General features: G+C 37.3%; 2 protein-coding genes across 3 annotated transcripts in view; one reads left to right on the top strand and one right to left on the bottom strand.

Moving 5' to 3' along the window:
- Eif2a (eukaryotic translation initiation factor 2A) overlaps positions 1-8114 on the bottom strand; it is a 46475-nt gene extending 38361 nt beyond the window's left edge. The window contains exon 1 of one of the 2 annotated variants that reach the window (XM_063249175.1): positions 7971-8114. In XM_063249175.1, coding sequence (XP_063105245.1) covers positions 7971-7998 — 28 coding nt within the window. In that variant the 5' untranslated portion in view covers positions 7999-8114. The remainder of the gene's footprint in view (positions 1-7970) is intronic. The other variant, XM_063249176.1, reaches the window with a different exon arrangement.
- Positions 8115-8303: 189 nt separating this feature from the next.
- On the top strand, positions 8304-11876 carry Serp1 (stress associated endoplasmic reticulum protein 1). The gene is made up of 3 exons (XM_003476554.5): positions 8304-8737; positions 8954-9029; positions 10294-11876. Exons 1-3 carry the CDS (start codon positions 8654-8656, stop codon positions 10332-10334), a joined length of 201 nt encoding a protein of 66 aa, XP_003476602.2. The 5' UTR covers positions 8304-8653; the 3' UTR covers positions 10335-11876.
- Positions 11877-18175: the final 6299 nt, after the last annotated feature.

Genomic DNA, 18175 nt, shown 5'->3' with positions numbered 1-18175 from the left:
AGAGCACATACTGGCCCACAGAACATGCTTAAGTAAATGCAGTGAAATTCAAATTATTCCATGTATACTACCAGACCACAGTGCAACGAAATTGGAAATCCATAGCAAAAGAAACCATAAAAACTTTATAAACACATGGAAATTAAATAGCACCTGCTGAACAACCAATGGGTTACAGATGGAACTTTAGACAGTTTTTACTGTTAAATGATAGTACAACATACCAGAACTTGTGGGACACAATGAAAGCAGTCTTAAGAGGAAAATTTATAGCAATAAATACCCATATCAGGAAAACAGCAAGGGTATACAAATAACTTAATGGTGAACCTCAAACATCTAGAAAAAGAAGAGCAGTCAAAGCCAAAAGCTCACATGAAAGAGGAAATTATAACGATCAGAGAAGACATTAGTGCACTGAAGATGAAAACACACACACACACACACACACACACACACAAAATCAATGAACTGAAGAGCTGGTTCTTTGAAGGATTAAATAAAATTGACAAGCCGTTAGCCAACCTCATCAAAAAAGAAAGAAAAAAAGAGTTAAATATGTGCAATTAAGGAAGAAAAAGGTGAAATCACAACAGAACCTGCAGAAATTCAGGTCATCCATACCTACTCCAAAAACTTATATTCTAAAAAGATGAAAATACAAAGAAATGGACAGATTCCTAGATACATATGAATTACCAAAGCTGAATCAAGAAGACATAAAAATCCTATCAACAAAGAAAAGCCCAGGCTCTCATGGATTCACTGCTGAATTCTACAAGCAATTTAAAGAAGACTTAACACCACTACTTCTCAAACTCGTTAAGGAAACTGAAACAGCAGCCAATATTCCCAAATTCATTTCTGGAAGCAAGCATTACCCTGATACTAAAATTGGAGGACTCAACTAAGAAAGAGAATTACAGGCCAATTTCCCTAATGAACATACATGCCAAAATCCTCAATAAGATACTGGCAAACAGAATGCAACAAATCATTAAGAAGATTATACACCATGACCAAGTGGGATTCATCCCAGGGATGCAGAGATGTTTCAACATACATAAATCAATAAACATAATACACCGTCTTAACAGAGCAAAAGACAAAAATCGTATGATCATCTCAATAAATGCAGAAAAAGCTTTTGACAAAGTCTAATACCTACTCATGACAAAAAACCCTACAGAAAATTGGACTGGATGGTCTTTATCTCAATCTGACTAGAGCCATCTGTGACAGACCAACAGCCAACATCATAATAAATGGACAAAACCAGAAAGTTTTCTCTCTAAAATCAGGAACAAGATAAGGATGTCCATGGTCTCTACTCTTATTCAACATAGTCCTGGGAACTTTAGCTGGAGCTATCAGACAAGAGAAAGAAATAAAAGGAATAATGATAGGCAAAGAAGAAAATAAACTATGGTTATTTGCAGATGACAAGACACTACTTAGAAGATCCCAAAAACTCCACCAAAAGACTACTAGATAAAATAAACAAATTCAGTAATGTAGCTGGTTACAAAGTCAACACTCAAAAAATCAACAGCCTTCTTGTACACAAATAAACTCGCTGAGAGAAAGATCAGGGAAACAATACAATTAACAGTAGCATCCACAAAAATGAAGTATCTAGGAATCAATCTAATAAAGGATGTAAAAGACCTCTACATTGAAAACTACAGCACTCTGAAAAAGGAGATTGAAGAATATATTAGAAAATGGAGACATCCTGTGGGTAGGAAGAACCAATATAGTGAAAATGGCCACACTTCCAAAATTGTTATACAGATTCAATGAAATCCCAATCAAAATTCCAATAGCATATCTCACAGAATTAGAGAAAACAATCCTAAAATTCATCTGGAATCAGAAGAGATCTAGTATAGCAAAGGTAATCCTGGACAAGAAAGACAAGGCATAGGGCATCACAATGCCTGACTTGAAATTATACTATAAAACTACTGTGATAAAAAGTGTGGTACCGGAAGAAAAAAAAAAACAGACCCAAAGATCAATGGATCAGATTAGAAGATGCAGAAACAACTCCAAACACACGAAGTCACCTTATTTTTAACTAAGGTGCCAAACACATTCACTGGAAGCATAGCCTCTTTAATAAATGGTGCTGGAGGGGCTGGGGATTTAGCTCAGCGGCATAAGCGCCTGCCTTGCAAGCAGGCAGTCATGAGTTCAATCCCCGGTACCGATTAAAGGAAAAAGATAAATAAATAAATAAATAAATGGTGCTGGAAAAATTGGAAGCAAGATAGCCTTTTTAATAAACAGTGCTAGAAAAACCAGCTCTCCACATGCTAAAGATTAAAGCTGAATCCCTATCTTTCACCCTACCCTGAACTAAGTTTGGAATGGATCAAAGATCTATACATTAAAATAGAAACATTAAATCTCCTGGATAGATTTAATGATACAGTAGGTAAAACTCTTAAAGACACTGGTATAGGCAAAGATTTTATGAATAAAACCTTGTATAGGAATTGTCACAAAGAATCAACAACTGGGATCTCATCTTACTAAAAAGCTTTTGCACAGCAAGAGAAACCACCAACAGAGTGAAGAGACAACCCATAATGAGGGAGGAAAATGTTTGCCAGCTGTTCCTCAGACAAAAGATTACTTTCAAAAACATATAAAGAACTCAGAAAAATCCAACCTCCCATATTTAAAGAACCAATCCAAAGATGGGCATCTGAGATGACTTATACACTTGTCAGATGAAGAAATACAAACAGCAAATAAATATATGAAAAAATATTCAATATCACTGGTCATTAGAGATGTAAATTAAAGCAACACTGAGATTCCACCTCACTCCAGTAAGAATGTCTATTATCAAGAAATCAAGCAGTAACAAATACTGGAGGGGCTGTGGGGGAAAAAGGAACACTTCTCCAATGTTGGTGGAACTGTACACTGGTACAACCACTGTGGAAATGCCTCAAAAAACTAGGACTAGAGGTCCTGTTCGACCCAGCTATTTCCCTTCTGCATATCTTCCCTGAAGAATTAAAAACATTGTACCACAGTGGTATATGTGCACCTATGTTCATAACAGCACAATTTGTAGTAGTTAGATACTATAAACAACCTAAATATCCACTGACCAAGAAATGCATAAAAAAGATGTGGTACTTTTACACACTGGAGTACTACTCAGCCATAAAGGACAAACTTGAGACTTTTATAGACAAGTGGATGTAATCTGAGACCTTACTCATAAGTGAAATAAGGCACACATATGTAAACATATTATCTCACTAGTGTACGAAGGTAAAAGAAACAATATATATGTGTGTGTAGATAGTTATACTACTGATTTCTCTGAATTTACTGAAGAGAAAGATTTGTGCTGCTGTTCAGATAATTGAATGCAGATGTCTTTCTTGTGCTCTTGGTGACTGATTTTGGGGATGGCAATGTGCAATATGCATACCATTATTGTTCCTTGATTTTTGTGTTTTGAAATTTTATTTTTTTTATCTCTCTGAAATAAATGGCTTTAAAAAAATAAAAGATTGCAGTGATTCTTTGCTTCAGCCTCACAAGTGCTGGGATTACAAGTGTGCACCACCATGACTGATCAGCATGGTATTTTCATAATGCATGTAACATACTTTGATCATTTCTTTGCTTTATAACCTTTCCTTATGCTCCCCTATTCATTCCCCTAATCCTCCTCCTAACATTCTCCCTTCTACTTTCATATCACCTTTTTTGTTCTAGATCCCACAAACATGTAGCACTTGTCTTTCTAAGCCTGGTTTATTTCGCTTAACATGAACTAGTTTCATCCCTTTTCCCTATTTTCTGGTTCCATTCTTCTTTATGGCTATATAATACTCCATTTTACATATGTACCATTTTCTTTACCCATTCAGCTCTGATAGACACCTAGGCTGATTCTATGTCTTGGTTCTTGTGAACGGTACTGAATAATTGTGAATTACACTGTGGATATCTTCATGGTATACTTATTTTAATTCTTTTGGGTATATACCAAGGAGTGTTATAGCTGGGACACATGGTAGTTCAGTCTGTTTGGGTTTTTTTTGAAGACAGAGGCACTTTTTATTTTATTTTTATTGTAAAGAGGAAAAAAACACAGAAAAGAAAAACAAACAAAAAAACGAGAACATAACAAACAATAACTACAAGAACAACAAAAAAACCAAAACAATATAGGATTTCAAACATATGAAACTATTAACTATCTATGTTTTATATAAAACATATAAAACTATTTTTAGTTTTTTATGTAGTCTTCACACTGATTTCCACAGTAGTTATACTAATTTACATTCACATTAGTAGCATATAAAAGTCCCCTTTCCTCCCTAATCCTCACCACTATGAGTCTTAAATTATATCAAAACAAAAGTTTTTATAAAAAGTCATATGACTTTTGGTAATACTACTTTGTCCACAATATGGCAAGAAATTAATTCAAAGTTTTTTTTATGCTTGGGGATACTGGATAATATATATAGTTATAATCAAATACTGAAAAAACCAAAATTTTTGTATTAAGATAAAAATATTCTATCAGACAAAAGTGCTTATCAAAGCTTTTACCATGAGGATGATGATATTGTTGGTCCTCTGCTAAATTAGACAATGTTCTTTGTACACATGCTTTACATGACAATTTGTAACAACAATTATATTGGGTCATGGTAGTTTTATTCATACATATTTTACAACTACTTTGTTTCTTATTTCCCAAAATTGAAGCCTCAGTAGGAGAAAGTACTCCGGTTGTTTTGGATCTCTCCTTTACTGGATTAATCAACTTGAACAACGTCCACATATAAATTCAAATAAATGGACATAAAATTTAATAGGAAAAATAAAAAATCAAGTTCATAATAACAGAAATCATGCTACAAGTTAATAAAAGCAAAAATAAACTTGTATTCAATGAATTTTTCAACAACTGTAACGTATTCAATGAATTTTTCAACAACTGTAACAAGCTCTTCCAAATATAACTTTGTAATAGGGAATCCATTTTAATTAGAAGTGTCTGAATGCAATGTGAAATTAACTTCAAGGTGCATTCACATTTGGTGTGATTCTGGTTCTGATGATTTAGTCATGTAAGCAGAGGGGGAGCAATACATTCTAGTAGAAAAAAATACAGAATTCAAACAGTTCATTAAGATAAATTCTAGTTTCACACAGTAACTTTAAAAACAATTATTACATTAAATATTGTATCTATATAATATTGTTTCTTTCAGAGACTCAAATACTATTTATTGCTCTAGGTCGGAGTTAGAATGAGAAAAACACTGGGTTTCCACAAGCAAATGTCTTGTGTTAAATATACACTGTAATAATTTTTAAAATATACTTTTAAAAACTCTTACATTTGCTGAACTACATATCAATTTAGGAAAATGACTCAACTTTGAGTAAGTTAACTCTATGACTTCAATTAGGTAAGCTGGTAGGGATTTCATGTTGCTTCACCTGCCAAGTAAAAAGTTCTTCTTTAAGAGATCCTAATTTTCTTTAAATACTATCTAGAGGTGAGATTATAATCGGTCCTAATCTTCTGATTCAAAGATGAGTAAGAGCCAAGCCAAGAGAAAGATAGCAGACTCCCACTTTTCCTGGGACTACTGGCAAAAATATGCTTTCTTTTAGAGCTGCTGAGCTGGCTGGCTGTCAGCTCCAGAATAAATTTAATCAAGAGGGAAGATATTAGGGATGAAGAAAAACAATTTTGTAGTTATGTGATTACCTAAAACTAGCAGTACTGAAGCTTTTAGGTTACACGAGTTAAGCAAAAAATACCTTTTCACCTGCTTTGATTTATCATTTTCAATTAAGAGTTGTTGCTAATAAAATTTACCAGATAATCTCCAAATTATTCACGGTTCCACAGGTATAATAATAATAATTATTATTTTTGAGACAGGGTCTTAAGGTCGACTTCAGGTGGCCTTGAGTATACTATGTAGCACGAGCTGGCCTCCAACTTCCAGCAATCCTCCTGGTCAAAGGCTCCCTGAGTGCTGGGATTACAGACAGGTACCACTATACCTGGAAAATGAGTCCTAAATTATCAAAAGATTTTGGAATTAATAAAAAATCTAAACTGAGAATGTTTAGAAGATTAAGAAGTGTACTTTAAAGATAGAAAATGGACAATTATGTAGATTGATCTGAACATAGTCCTGGCTTTGTGCATTTGCAGTGAGGCTGAACTTGATAAAGCCATCTCTCTGAGACTCTAAGAATATGAGGATAAGAGAGGAAAACTGAACAGGATAACTTTTTTTTGTCTTTTTCCTTTTTATTGGTACCGGGGATCGAACTCACAACTGCCTGCTTGCAAGGCAGGCTCTTATGCCTCTTAACCCCAACCCCGCGACCAGGATAACTTTTAAGGCCTTACAAAGTGCCTGCTTGTAAGCACTGTAAGAAAACTGTCATCTTTGATACAATTTGACTATAAGTAAAGGGCTATTTGTTATTTCATTCCTCCATTAAGTATTTAGAATGCTTATTGTTTACTAGGTTCTGGACTAAGTTTCTAACATCAAGAATAAACTTAGAGTCTAGCAGAAGAGAAAAATATTAGAACAATTAAATAATTACCCCATGTGGTTAAGTGAAAAAAAAAAATGATAGGCACAAAAATAATCCCAAAGTGGGAAGAGAACAGGCTTCACAGAGCAATATCTGAAACTAATTTTTTAACAGATAAAGAGGTTTGCCAAATCAACAAAAAAAGCAGGATGGTCCTAAAGTGAGTAACAGACTGCTTAAAGGAATTTATAAACAAGTCAGTAGTGAAGGTAAAACAAGTTATCAAGACAAGGAATTAATGTTTAAGAGCTATTCCAAAATTATAAAGGGATTCATATGCTGTCCGAAATAGGATGGAATTTATACTATTAATATTCTCCCCTTTTGGAATTACCCTGGAAGAGAAAATTTACCAGATTCTAAAATGTACTAGCTTTTAATAGTTCTACTAACCATGAAAAATTCTGAGTAACATAGTTAGTTACCTTTATGAGGCTAGAGAAAACAATCATATAATTGTGCTATTTAAATAGTCTCAGTCTGGCATATTACCTAGTCGATTAAAGTTAAGGTGTGATAAATGTTTAGTCAATGAACTGTAGTAGTCTGACCCAACAGGAGTGAACATGGATCTTAAAATACAGAACGACAAGAAACGGAAAAACTTTTCAAGTAGACAACCTTTCTCTTAATGATTTTTTCTTTCCTTTCATATAGTTAGGACTTAACCAAAAGACTTCTTCCCAACTCAAATACAAAGACCATAGCCATAACCTAGTCCATCGTCTTCCCAGGCACTGTCCAAGATTAAATTTATCTTCTTCAACTCCACAAACTATCTCAGCTTTGAAATTCCTGCAGTCTTTTACTGTTCTAAAACGCTCACAACTATTGCAGAGCACTGCTAGAGTATCTCCGTCATGCTCACTGATATCACATCATTATTTGCAACCTACACTATCACAGCTTCACTCAGCCTATTCAGTTTTACAGATCTCATTAAGGTACGAGTACAGAATTTGTGATGTCCTAAGTCCACGTGTACTTAAAACGTGAAACCACATACGTAGTTTTCGTTCATATCGTAAAACCAAACGATTTAACAAAGATCCACGCGATATCAGTATTGAAACCAAGGGTCACAGATTCAACTAGCACCTGTTTTTTTCCCTTCTATTTCCGTGAAAGGGCAGGGAAGAATGATAGATGGGTTAAAGGGAGGGGAATCAGAGAATAAGGCCTTACTTCCGACTGTCACGCTGCATCAAAAAAACTAACAGTAATGTCCTTGCGCAAGCCACAGGAAATAGGACGTCAGATTCCAAGGCTCGAAGGGCAGTTTTCAAGGGGAAAGACACAAAATAAAAGTACTCTCTAGAAGCAGATGCTCTAATTTGCTCAGAACTCACCTGTCAAGAGCGGCGTGGAGGGCGCCATCTTGTCCCGGAAAAAGAAACCTTTGCGCTCGGGTGAAAGTTCAACGAGGGCCGAACCCGGCCCCTACACGTCTCCTCAGGCGTGGAGAACGCTAATTTGTTTCCGGGACCAGCAACCTCGGGGCTCCTTCACTTCCGGTTGTAGGGCGCTCATGCGCAGCTCTGCGGTACCGCTTCCCGGAGAGCGCGAGGGCCGGACTAGGGCGGGTGCCCCGCCCCGGCCTTCTTTCTCCAGAGGGCGGAGCCTGGATTTCCGCGGGGCGGAGCCTCTTCAGTGCTGACGTTGGCAGCCGAACCCAAAGTAGTTCGAGGCTGCGGGCTGCACTATCAGGTTCTTGCGTTGTCCTCTCTCACTCCACGCTCCCAGCAGCGGCCAGAGCAGCGGCGCGAGAGCGTCCCGGCTGCCTGCTCCCTTCCTCCGGTGCGCCCGCCTTGCTGGGCCGGTCAGTCCGTCGCGGTCGGTCGGCGGCCCGCGCCCCGCTAGCTCCCCGGCCCCGAGCTCGCCGCGCCCAGGCCCAGCGGCCGTAGCCAGCGCCTGGCCTGAGCGCCTCCTGGCCGCGGCAGCGCGGGCACCAGGAGCGGCACCTCACAACGACCCGGGGGAGGCGAGCGAGCGAGTCCGAGCGGCGGCCGGGACAGGTGGTAGCACCGCGAAGATGGTCGCCAAGCAGCGGATCCGTATGGCCAACGAGAAGCACAGCAAGAACATCACCCAGCGCGGCAACGTCGCCAAGACCTCGGTAAGGGGAAAGCGGGCGCCCCTCTCCGTTCCCGCGCCCCGAGGCCCGTGGAGTTCTCCCCAGAGCCAGATGCTAAATGGAGGGCTCAGGACCGGAGGGGACACCTGTGAGGGAGGGTGGGCAAGGGCCCGGTGACCTGGACCCGGCACAGCCGGTAGTGGGAGCCCGGGTCCAAGTGGTTTCTCTGTCCCTGAAATTGGATTTTTCCTTTTGCAGAGAAATGCCCCCGAGGAAAAGGCGTCGGTAGGACCCTGGTTACTGGCTCTTTTCATTTTTGTTGTTTGTGGCTCTGGTAAGTGTTTCGGGGGCGCCTATTGAGTAGCATACTGGGTGAAAAGTTTGAGGTGACGTAGTGACAGATCAGCAGCGAACCCCATCGCGAGGTTCTCAACCCACCTTGCCCAGAGCACCACACAGTAGTGTTTCTTGTGAACCAGATAACTTGTCCCACATATGCACTGAAGTGGTGCTCCAGAAACTTCTCCCAGCTTGATTTGTGCTCACAGGAGATCAGAAAAGAGGTCAAATCTTTGTAATGATCAAGTAGTGTGTGTGTGGAGGGGACCCTCAGGAAATGAGAATTTAGAATGTCTTGGCAACTCCATTAGCAGTGCCTTTGCAGAGAAACATATGCACATATGGACGTTAGAATTTAACTGTACCACAGTCTTAAAATCTTTAATGGCTAAGATTTGGTATATTTTAGAAAGTTCAGCTGGTACAGAGAATTTTTATAAAAGAAGGGTACTTGTTGGGCAATTTAATGTGTCTGACAAATGTTTTTAGGTTAGAAGTTTGACATATGGTAAGAAAAATTAGTTATCAGGGAAACCTGCTGTTACAGTAACAAATTCTTGCTTCTGGAAATGTATTACAGAATGTCTTTCTTCATTTGTCATCTTAATATGCAAGATGTTAATATTGATGTAGATGATTCTGTTTCCCACATTCTAAAGTTAGTAAGACTTCTAATTAACATTTTTTTGCCTTCCTCCTAAACCTATCAGTTGGAAGCGTTCCTGATAAACGGCTAAGAGCCAAACAGTTTACATAACCCGAAGATTATTGAATTTCAGCTTTGTGAGAATGAGGAAACATGCATATATTTTAAGCCAGCCCTTAAAAAGGATGCTTAATTATTTAGGGATAAACCAAAAAGATTCTGTGCTAGAAAAACCTGTTTGCTTTGGTGCTTAAATTTTTCACTACCTGCAAGCCCTTTTGGATCTTTACACATAAAATTCAGGGAAGCCAAGATTAAAAAATAATTTGATCTGTCAAGGTAGCTCCAGTGGTACAGGACTTACCGAGCATGTTCAAAGCCTTGGTTCAACTCCTGGCATCACACATACACGCACACACAAAAAATAATAATATAATATAGTAACTCCTAATGGGCATTATGTTTTATCTATTAAGATAAGCCTGTTTTCACTTATTATACTAAAGGAAGATAGTATTTGTAAATGATTATGGTTTCAAATTCTTCAGCTAACTACCTTAGTAGACCTGTTTTATTTGAAGCTTATTTTAATATTTGCTCTTTTTCTTTACAGCAATTTTCCAGATTATTCAAAGTATCAGGATGGGCATGTGAAGTGACTGACCTTAAGATGTTTCCATTCTCCTGTGAATTTTAACTTGAACTCATTCCTGATGTTTGATATCCCGGTTAAAAACAATACAGTAAAGCATCCTGCCTCAGAATGACTTTCAAATCATTCTTCACGTGTCATTCCAAGGTTTCTTCACAAGTCATTCCAGATTTTCTAGTCCATACCACAGTGCCTTGCAAAAGCACCATATGAATAAAGCAATAAAATTTGATTGTTAAGCTATAGTAGCGGACCCTTATTCAGTCAGTAAAGAGTAAGTTTTTTTTAAAGTGATTATTAAAGTAGTATGCAGTATGGGTAATTAGATTAAATCTGTGTAGACAGGGTCTAGATTTTATTAACCCTGATATGTAAATGCAGTTAGCTTAATTTAAAATTTGGAATCTTGAGGTTTTGGTATAGCTAGGCACTTTATTACTCTTGAATTGAAAGCACACTCTATTATAGGGTCATGTAACTATTCTATAATAAGGTGCTTATATGTAAATGGAGGAACTACACAGCCTAGTTTTGACGCAACCATTAGCACCTAAAATTTTTAAAAGCTAAATGCATACTCGGAGATGCTTATAGCTACATCTATTTTAATGTTATTATTTCTGTTACACTACCTTGGATTTTGCATGCATAAGTATAGTAACCTCGGATCCCATTGTAAGAAATAAACTTAGATGAAAAAAGCTTTTATTACCTAAGCAGTTTCACTAAAATCTACCATGGTGGAGTAAAGGCAGGGAAGACTTGTTTATGTCACACTGATTTCACCAGAATTAATTTAATACATCAAAGGGGTTTACTATGTTAGACAAAATTTTAGGGAAAAATACTGGAAATGAATGCTTCATCAACACATACTGTTGAGTCCAGTGTGCTAGAAGACGTTTTAGCTTGTTAGTAGCACCTTTAATAGCAAAACAAGCACATCAGTAAGTTACGCTTAGATTGAAAATGGTTTTTCTGTGTTTATGACAAATTCCCTTAGGATACTAGATACATCAGACTAAAGTGGCATTTGGGATTAAAAGGATTTACTGATAATATTCAATTTTTGGTCTTGTATAATTTTATAGATTATTCAATAGACTTTCTTTTTACAAATAGGGCAAGAGTGATAAGGTAGGTTTTGGGTTTTCTAATATGCAAGTTTGTTGACAACTGCAAGTATTGGCTGTTAATACACTTAGCCATAATTTAGTACCAAAAGCCAGGGCAGGGTCTGTGTATTAAGAATTTGGAACAAGGCTGCTTGTTTGCTTTGTTAATTGCCTCAGGATATCTCTTAAATAAGCTTTTTAAAGAGGAACAGAAGGGAAATCTGCTACCTAGTCTATATACAGTGAACTTCATAGGGACTTTATTACTCTCGAATACAGAAGAAAGTAAAAGTTGATAGGGACAACGTGTAAAGAACTTAACTGCTCAAATAGGAAAGGAATCAGTTGACTTTGGGCCAGCAGGTTTTTCTTGACCAAATTGTTACCTGTCTTTCTCACCCAATAAATCCCTTCTCTCTTTGAAACAGATCTTGGTTAATTCTATTTTATTATAACTAAAACAAAGTTACTGCTCTAAACTTACAGCAGGTGCCTTATTCTTTGCTTTTTTTTTTTGGAGTTAGGGCCTCACTATGCAGTTCAGGCTGGCCTTGAGCTTACTTTGTAGCCCAGGCTGGTCTTGAACTTGCAATGATCCTCTTGCCTCAGCCTCCTGAGTGCTAGGATTATAGGTGTACACCACCATTCCCTCAGCTTTTATTCTTTGCTTTGAATCAAATCATTACATATCACAATTTCCCTTGGTTCATAGATAATTGGCTTTAAGGTTTTTTTTTTTTTTGTTTAGCTGTACAATATTTTGATTAATTTGACCGTTAAATTGCTATAACCAGCAATTGTTTCATGTGTGTAAAATTTCATTCCCTTTGTATTTCGTATGTAATTTACCAGCTGAGTACATTTTGTATTCAGGTTGAATTATGCATGTTTGGGTAAATAAGAGCTATGTCTATTTGATTTATGGTTTAAAAATAAAGTTTCCTGAATATTTGATGTTTTTCTAACAGAAAATGACTTTACAGAGTTCTTACCTGAATGTACTTTTATAGTTAAAAGAAAATTATTTTAAGAATGTCTAGTGGTATCTTGTACTCAGTAGTACTTACAGGCACAGATGTAAGATTTGTAATGAAATGGGTAGTATGAAAAATATATTGAAAGCAAAATGAATGAAATAATTCTCCAATTAGGATATACTCATCCAAGTCTGGTTCAAGGAAAAAGCACAATTCTTTGATCTGCCTTTCCAGTTGAATTTTACATTTCATCTAATGTAGAGCAGAGTATGTGAATAAATAATTTATTGAGATTCCCACTAGCTAATAACTGATTTAACTCTCTAGGCATTGTCAATTATTTCATTGTATTTGTCAAGTTATATTTGATGCTGAAAATAACTGAGTGTTCTTCTAAAATAAGTCTAGATTTTTATTGTAACAGGATGCATTATAATGGGATTTGACGCACATTAAAGAAATGCATACCCGTATGCTCAACTTCAGGGCCATGGCTCTTCTCCCTGAGGTGCTGGAGTTTGGTTGTCACAATGTCATATAAAGTGCTGTTATATTCTTGGGCTCCCCAGTAGATACAGTAGGAAAACGTCCTTGTGCTTTAGCATATGTAGAATTTTGAACGTCGTCAGATTCTTCACTTAGAGACTGTTCTGAAGTTTGATTTGCTTTTGCTTACTTTTTTAACGTTTTTGTGGTGCTGGGGATGGAACCATGGGAGTCACGCTGGGCAAATTACCGCCAAGACACACCCCGAGGCCTATTTGAAAATTACTGTATTTGATGCAGGTGGTAACTTTAGGAATTGGTTTCAACAGCAAACTCCACATCACTTCTTTAGAGCTTTTCCTGTTGAGACCTGCTCTCACTCTTAACTAACTACACTGCTTTATCTTTAAGGTGGATTGGGACATGTCTTTAGATGGAAAGGCTACTAATGAGCAATAAAAAACTAAAAGTTAAACTGAAAGGGAAAAAGTGAGCTTTGATTCAAATTTCTAGATGTCACAGAAACAAAGATAGGAAGGGCGTGGGAAATTACAACTGCTTCAGTTCACATATGAAATACACATTTATTCAGTGAATACTAAAGTGGCAGGTGGAGATAGAGCTCTGATACCTCCTCTGATTGAGGGTTCCATCACTCAAGTGTATTTTAATCTGGGACAGAAGCGACACAACTGCAAGCATGTTGATGATTTGTGGTATTTCAAAGAAAAAAGTAAATCAGATAAATGGTATTTGCCGTCATAGACTTTTGCGGGAGCAGAAACTAGAACTGAGGTTCCTTGATTCACTCTACAGAAGCCTTAGAAAAATTTTAACAAGACATTTCTTTTCCTGATTTTTTTTTTTTTTTTTTTTTTTTTTTTTTGTCTTTTTCCTTTTTATCGGTACCGGAGATCGAACTCACGACTGCCTGCTTTATAAGGCAGGTGCTTATGCCGCTGAGCTAAATCCCCAGCCGCAACAAAACATTTCAGTGAACATTTTTTTGTCTTTTAGAAAAGTTTTTCAGCTTTTTTAAATTGCCAATTTAAATAAAAATTTATCCCTTTAAGGATGCAATTTCTTTTGAAAATGAATCTAACCTATTGATGTTTCTTGTGAGAAAAATGCAAAAGTCAAATGTGATTAATGCTGTGGCATTCAAGATGTCATATTTTGCTAAAAGTATTTTGCTTTAAAGTTTTTAGTCTTATGAAAACTCATAAAACAAAATTAGTAATTACTAGATGGTCAGTCCAAGAAACAGTGAAGTATTGTCCATAGGTACTTTTTATAACAAAGGTTTGGTGAAGCCAGGCATAGTGGCACATACCTGTAATCCCAGCACTCGGTGGGCAGAGGCAGGAGGATCATGGCCAGTTCAAGACCAGCTTGGGTTAAAAGTAAACTCAAGGCCAGCCTGCTTTTCACAGTGGGACCCTGTCTCAAAAAGAGCCCCCATAAAGGCTCTGTGAATAAACTGGGTGATTTCCACTGAGGATTTCTTTTCCATTCAATTGATTCCTACTTTGCCATGCAGATGGTGCAGATCTGTAAATTTAAATAAAACGTTTCAATATCATTCAGGTGGTTTAATAACAGGTTTTTCTTTTTTGTTACAGGGAAAGTCAAGTGAGGATGAGAATTGATTAGAAGTGGGATAATTCTTTTAGAAATTTTAGAAATGGTCATGATTAACCCCTTTTGTTTACATGTGAGGAAATTATGGCTTAAAGAAGTTCTCTTTTAGGGGCTGGGGATTTAGCTCAGCAGCATAAGCGCCTGCCTTGCAAGCAGGCAGTTGTGAGTTCAATCCCTGGTACCGATAAAAAGGAAAAAAAAAGAAGTTATCTTTCTCCATAGTATAGAATAGCAGAACAAAGGTTAGGAAATTGGGTTTGTAAGAACTAAACTAAGTCTTTAGTATGATGGATGCCAAGAAATTAAAATTTTTTTAAATGTATCTTTTTACCTTAAAAGATTATATATAAATCTCAAGAAGCTCTGTGAGTTTTTCTTAGTGCAAAACCTGAAGTTTTCCTTCGGTGGGAAATCTGGAGATTGCTAAACTTCAGTAGTTCTCCCCCTGCCATTAGGATGGGGTAACTGTGCCTTGGTTTCCAGATCACTTAGCTCTGTGTCTGCCTGCCTTTACAGCCGTGTCCTCCACAGCTGCTCTCTGTGGAACTGTCCTGTCCCACACTTTGCAGAGACCTTGTAATTTTTAAGTGTTTTGTTTATTTCCCCTACATTATACTATCTTTTCAGAGTCTGCTGTAATTTCACTTGCACTTCAAAATTTTTCTCTCACCATATGGGTCAGAAGCACTAGTTTTGAAGACGAGGACTCTGCGTCAGTTGCTATGTTTATTTTGTTTCTTAGTTTCTCAGCTCATGTATAGAATCCTTGAAGCTCAGAGCCATGTCTGTTTTTTCTTGTTCTTTTACCACCGCTATGGCTAATAACGAAGCTTTACACACCCAGTATGAACTCAGCATATTAGTTGAGTGATGGTGAACAAGGGAAAATGATAAGTAAGAAATACATCTTTTTAAAGTTCTCCGCTGGTTGCTATCTGAGCTCAGCACAATTCAGGTTTTCTTCCTTTGAAGCTCACCCAAGATGTGCTTGATATTTGGAAGTACATCAAGGGTGTGATATCTGTCCTTCAGTCATATTTAGAAACGTCATGGCATCAAAGAGAAAGCCAAAGGTCATTTTATTGAGAAAAGCTAGTACTTCACCAACCAGTCTAGTTCTAAGGAAAGTCAAACAGTCGTGCTTGTTGTTTAATGAAGGTGTCTGGGTTGTCAAATTCTGTCTCCTTCAATTTCATTGCAGAGTACTGGGAGGGACAAGGGTGCCGCACTGGCCTAGACTTACGCAAACCTGTGGATCTATCCCAAAACAGACATAGCCTCTGGGAAGAGATAACTCCTCCTCACAAAGACTTCTGACGGCAAAACCACACTGTGCTGACGAGCATTTTGGATGTGGTGTTATAAACCAGATTTTGTACATTGGGCAAAGGAGACTCCCCGGGCCTTTTTGGGAAAATGCCACCCACAGAGCCACCCAAAACACAGAACACTTAACTCTCAGCACCTAGGATGTCTTAGTCTGGAGGGATCTGCATAGTTAGTTAGTTTTCTGTTTGATGTGTGGACTACCAAAAAACGGATCACTGCAAATTCCAGACAACAAACGCATCTGGGATTGAGCCATTATATTGTCCAATACAGCCAAGTCATAAAGGTAAGAAACACTGGAAGTATCCAAGCATGCTTCCACCTAGCCTCAGTACTGGTCACTAGTGTACAACCTGCCCTGCCTGTGATTATGGTGGATTATGTGCAGAAGGAAAGTATCACACAGACTGAAATCCATCCCCAAATCGTAAACTTTTGTTTTTGCTTGAGAACAGTATTAAGATTTTTTTTTTTTTTGAAGTGGGAAACATTTCTTTTGTTAACATGCCATGAAAATCCTTCTATGTTGCCAAGTACACATAGGGAAACCCAACCAGTGGAATTTAATGCCCAACCTGTTAGGCTATTTGACGTGCTGTCCAGGCCAGCAGTAACCTGGAACCCAGTTAGACACACAGCATTTCTTAGCCAAGCTAAAGCCCAGTGAATCTGAATCTGCAATTTCACAAGATCTCCTAGGTGATGTGTCAGCAAATTAAACTTTGAGAAGGGTTAAAAGGCTCGAGTTCTACTTCCAGCTCTGGCACTGACCTGTTCCGGAGCCGTAAATACCACTATCTCCTTAAGGTTCATTTTTCTGGAAGAAAAGGAAATAACCTCTTCCTTTAAGCAGCTGTTATGAGATCTTATGACAGTAAAAGAACTTTGAGTGTTAAAAATACTCTATGAAATAAAGCAACACTGACTTTGATAACTGCAGTGTCAAAAAGATCTCTGATAGCATGAAGCTTGCTCTTCACCCAAAACAAAAGGGAACACTGGCCTTCATTTTGACTTGTTGGGAAGTCATTCATCCTCTTAGAATCACTTGCTATTGTAGCTCTCAAATTATAATTTTACCTTTCCAAGGTCTTGCCTCTTGAATGACTTCTGAAACCTTGCAAGGTGGTGAATCATGTGGAACTTTGCATGTGTCAGGTCCTCAAAGATCTGTTCTCTTTAGAAAAGAGTGGAGAAACCCAGGGGCATATTGATCTCAAAAGCTGCTTGTTGTCAGCAGTAATCCGTGCTTTGGAGGCCCTTGTGTTACCCTAGCTACCTCACAACAAAATCAACACTGCTGGGGGAATGCAGTGATTAACTGCAGGTAAAGCTACCTACCTGGAAACACTCCACAAATATGTGGGCTCACAAAAACTGTCCTTGAGAAAACTTGAATTCTTGTTAATATGAAAAATATTTAGAGAAAAACATGAAATTTGATTTAATAGTACTACTCATTTAAAAATAGATTTAAAGAAAAGTAGTGATAATACAAAAAGTTCCTGTATACCTTTACTCAGCTTCCATTAATACTAATGTCTTAAATAACCATGGGACATTTGTCAAAACCAAGAAATTAACATTGGAGAATACTTTAACTAAATTAGGACTTTAATTGGATTTTACCAATATTCCACTAATATCTTCTTTTCTATTTCAGGATCCAATCTAAGTTACCACCATTTAGCCTTAACTTACTGTCTTATTTTTTTTTTTTAATGAACAAATTGTGCCTAATATTGAATATTGAACATTGGATATTTAAATATTTTAATTATAAAATATTAATATACATGATACCACATGAGATGACTACATGCCCTTATCAATTTTCCTGCCATGGTTGTTAAAATATTGTCGTGTTTGCTTCAAATATTTATTTTAAAAAATATAAATAGCTGTGTAGCTCAGTGGAGGTGCATGCTTAGTATGCACTAGACTTCAGGTTCAATCACTCAAATAAAGCCGTTGATGTTGGCACATCTCTGTAATCCCAGTACTCTAAAAAACGAGGCTGGATGATCACAAATTTGGGCAATTTTAGTACCTTAGCAAGAATCTACCTCAAAATAAAAATAAAAGAAAAGGGATGGGGATGTAGCTCAGGGCAAGGGCCTGGGTTCCATCCTCATATTGTGAAAATAAATAAATATAGAAAATGTTACAATAGGAGAAATGACCTCTTCTTTCTCTTCTGAAGTCAATGTGGGTTATTCATATACATTTTTTATATTTTTACAATGTATAAATTCATAAACAATACATACTCATATACTTTTATGAGTCAAATGG

Source organism: Cavia porcellus, unplaced genomic scaffold, assembly GCF_034190915.1.
Source record: "Cavia porcellus strain 051 isolate PalLab524CR breed Dunkin Hartley unplaced genomic scaffold, mCavPor4.1 scaffold_5, whole genome shotgun sequence".
Lineage (NCBI taxonomy): Eukaryota > Metazoa > Chordata > Mammalia > Rodentia > Caviidae > Cavia > Cavia porcellus.
Note: the sequence above shows the minus strand (reverse complement) of the source record. Positions and strands in the feature narration are given on the sequence as shown.